This window comes from Geospiza fortis, unplaced genomic scaffold (genome assembly GCF_000277835.1).
Source record: "Geospiza fortis unplaced genomic scaffold, GeoFor_1.0 scaffold254, whole genome shotgun sequence".
NCBI lineage: Eukaryota > Metazoa > Chordata > Aves > Passeriformes > Thraupidae > Geospiza > Geospiza fortis.
This window is the reverse complement of record NW_005054441.1, coordinates 492,527-496,316: the sequence shown is the minus strand read 5'-3', so window position 1 is coordinate 496,316 and position 3,790 is coordinate 492,527. Positions and strand designations below refer to the sequence as shown.

At 50.6% G+C, this 3,790-nt stretch overlaps 1 protein-coding gene across 1 annotated transcript in view; it reads right to left on the bottom strand.

The window, feature by feature from the left end:
* ATP8B3 (ATPase phospholipid transporting 8B3) overlaps window positions 1-3,790 on the bottom strand; it is a 27,198-nt gene that overhangs the window by 20,799 nt on the left and 2,609 nt on the right. The window contains 5 exon segments of the mRNA XM_031062198.1: window positions 745-827; window positions 2,087-2,157; window positions 2,248-2,320; window positions 2,872-2,933; window positions 3,330-3,428. Of these exon segments, the coding sequence (XP_030918058.1) occupies window positions 745-827; window positions 2,087-2,157; window positions 2,248-2,320; window positions 2,872-2,933; window positions 3,330-3,428 (388 nt within the window).

The following is a 3,790-nucleotide window of genomic DNA, read 5'->3' as shown; positions in this document are numbered from 1 at the left end:
ATAGTTTTAATAGTTTAATTAAATTAATTCAAATTAATTATTCAAAATATTTCATAATAATTTAAAATACTTATTTAAAATAATGTTAATTATTTCTTTATAATAAAATTAATAATGTAAAAATGTAAAAATGAAAATTATAAAATAAATACTTATAAAAATTTATGAATTTTTTATAAAGTATTATAACCAAGAAATAGGTTGGCTTCTGATGGAATGCCATAGAGTTTTACATCTCTTATGTCTCACCCTTCATCAAGGCTGAAAAGGCAATAAAATCTTTTCAAACACCTCTCGGTTACCCTGTCTCTGTAAAAAGCTGAGAATAATCCAACACTCGGGGCCTCCTGGGAGATCCAGGTGGGTCAGGGCATCTCCGGGTGGGATTTGGAGGGCTCAGATTAAGGCTCAGGGAGGTTGGGCAGTGCAGGAACCTCACTGGAGAAGGTACAAACACAACCCCCTTCACCCCCAGGGCCTTGGAGAGGGGAGTTCTGCTCCCTGAGGAGGAGCAGCTGGGGCTGGGCTCAGGTTTGGGCACCCAGAGCTTGGTCCCAGTGTGAAAATCAAGATCCAGGGCAGGGGGAAGGTGCCCAACCCTGCTGGATCCATCACAGGAGTGATGGGCAGTGCCTCCCACGAGGCCTTTGGTGCCTCTTGCTGGACTGATGGGAGCAGAGCATTCCCAAGGTCCACCCCATCCCAGTGGGATTGGCCACGTCCTGCCCCAGGCAGCAGACTCACCATCAAAGGCAGCCATGCTCTCCTCGCTCTGCAACTCCTGGTGGGTCACCAGAAGGGCCTGTCTGAACTTCAGGTTGGTTTCCCTGTGAGCAGGAGCCAGGGAAAGGAAAATAAAACAACCCTGTGGGGTGACAGAGCTGTTCATCCTCCTGTCAGGCCCACGGGACAGAGACAGCCATTAATTATCAGCTAATTACACAAGTGGTGGCAGTGACATGCCAGAGAGGGACCTGTTGTGCCACATGTGCAGGAAGAGCCCTTGCCCAGGGATCCTGCCCTTAAATCATCCTGCACAGGGGCTGCGAGGGAGCTGGGACATGGAGACACCAGCCTTAGGTGCCAGCTGCTCTGTAGAACCCTCAGCAGAGCTTCTGGACTCCCACTTTCCAAATTTGTGGGATAAATCTGCATTTCTGGGGTGTTTGCAGGTTTGGGTTTTGGAGGATCTCCCGTATTCTGTGATTTCCCCTGAACCCTCCCAGTGCTGGGGGTCCCCAAGACCAGGGTCTCTGGCCCTGTTCCCCGATACCTTGGGGCTTAATTTTTTCTGTTCTGTTTTGGTGAGCAGCTTTTAGCTTTATATTAAGGATATATATAGGATATACAGGAGATATGTATATATGTGTGTGTATGTGTATATATATATATCTCCTATATCCTATATATATCCTATATATATCCTATATATATATAGGATATATATATCCCTATATATATATATATATTATATATATGTATATATTATATATCCTATAGATATGTCTCCTATATATCCATCCTATATATATATATATAATATATATAGGCTATATATAGATATATATACATCTCCTATATATAGGACATGTATATAGGATATAGGATTTATACTAGGGTCTCTTCACAGGCTGGTGAAGACAAAACAATCCTATTCCAGCTGCAGACTCAAGGACAATCCCTCCAAACTTCAGGCCCAAAGCACAAACAACATGAAAATAGGAGGGTGGGCAAGCAAGCAAAGGAGGATGAAACTTCATCATTTGAAGCTGTTAACTGGACAATTAAACAATACAATTGTTGTTAATTGGACAATAGTTAACTCCTATATGCAAATGGACTAAAACGTATAAAAATGTGAGCTCTTGTGCCCAAGCCCTTTTTGTTTCCATTTTGGAGCCATCCAGGCAGAGCCATGACTGCGGCTGTGGCACTGCCAGGGTGTGGCCTAGGAAGGCACTGCAATAAATATCCACTTTATCCCTCTGAACTCCATCCAGCCTCTGTTCCAGCTCCTCAAGGCATCACCCCCGTGAACTCCATCCAGCCTGTCCCTGTGCTGTCCCTGTCCCTGTGCTCTCCTCACCCATCAATGTCCGCGGTCTCCACGTAGCACAGGCTGCTGGGCTCGGAGCTGCACAGCAGGAGCAGGTCAGCCTTGAGGAGCAGAAAAGGGGGAGAGAGCAGCTGGATGAGCCCCTGGTCCCCGCTGTCCCCAGGGCACAGCTGGCTCTGGTCCCCCCTCACCGGGACGACGCTGTCCTTGCGCAGCCGCACGATGTCCCCGACGCAGATGTCGCGCCACTGCCGCCAGCAGAACCTGTGGGGACACCCAGGGGACAACTTTGTGTCCCTGCAGAGCAGTGGGATGGGGGGCTGGGGGTGTTTCAGCCCGTGCCTGTCCCAAATTCCTGCAGGATTTGTGTCTCCAGGTTCTTGTGCCACCTCCAGAGGGCTGAGCACTGAGGGTGGCACAGGAGCCGTGTGTCACATCCATGTCCCTGTCCCCACAGGTGACAGGGGCTCTCAGCACCCCACCTGAGCACATCTTTCCCTGGAGCAGTGCTGGGCAGGGACACATCTCCATGGGTTGGATCTGATGGCCTGGAGGAATTCTGTGGCCAAGGGAAGCCTCCCCCAGCACATCTCAGCAAATTGGGGCATTTTCAAACCTGCTGCCCATGCCTGGAACATCACCAATCCCACAGGAGGACCTGTGGCAGGTTTTGGGAGGTGATGGGAGCTTGCAGAGCCCGGGACAGTCCCACCAAAGCCCTCCTCAGCTGCTCAAGGGTTCTAACCTCTCACTCAATGGGAACACAGGTGTTCTGGATGTGGCAAACACAGGCACAGCCCCCCAGAGCCCCTCACCTGGTCCCAGCCAGGATCTCACAGGGCCTGCTGTTGATGCTCCTGTCACTGCGGTGACGGCCCTGCACAGGACAGACAGACAGACCGAGGGGTGGGAATGGGCAATGCCAGGCTCTGGTGTCCCACAAAAACACCCCCCTGATGCCACCACCTCCCTCCTCACCCCAGAGCTGGGTTCTGACCCGTGGGAAGGTTTGTTCTGATGAATGAAGAGGCTGAATCCCCCCCAAGGTGTTTCTGGGGACCCACCTGGTGCTCCAGCCTGTGGTCAAGGTACCAAAAGTGACAGAAATGAGGGTTTGGACCCCAAGGGAAGCAGCCAGGGCGTGACATCTTTCCCAAGGGAAAATAAAAACCCATGTGGATGTGGTGGAGTAGGGGATCCATCAGGGCAGCAGCCCCTGAGCCCCTCAGCCCTGCTGTTCCCCTCCCTGTCCCCAGGGCCACCCCACACTCACAATGTCATCGATGAGATCTCGCAGCCCCCGGATGATGAGGAGGCAGCTCAGGGGGAACAGCAGAGTGTACCAGGGCAGTGTGGAGATCTCAGGGAAAGTCTGGAGAACGAGAATTTTACAGCACTGACACAGCTCCTGTCCCACCCTGGGGCTCTTGATGTGACTGAGTGACTCCCTGGCTGGCAGGAACCCATCTCAGGATCCCCAAATCAACTCTTCTGCTACAGACACCTCTTTTGCTGGGATTTCACCTCTTTCTGAGGTGTGCAATGCTCTGGGATCTCTGAATTTGGAGGGATGAATTTCTGTTTTGGTGTGGTCAATCTGAGCTTCAGCTCCATGCGAACCAAACCAATTTTATAGAATCAAGGAAAGATTTGGGTTGGAAGGGACCTCAAAGCCCATCCAGTGCCACCCCTGCCATGGCAGGGACACCTCCCACTGTCCCACGCGCTCCAAGC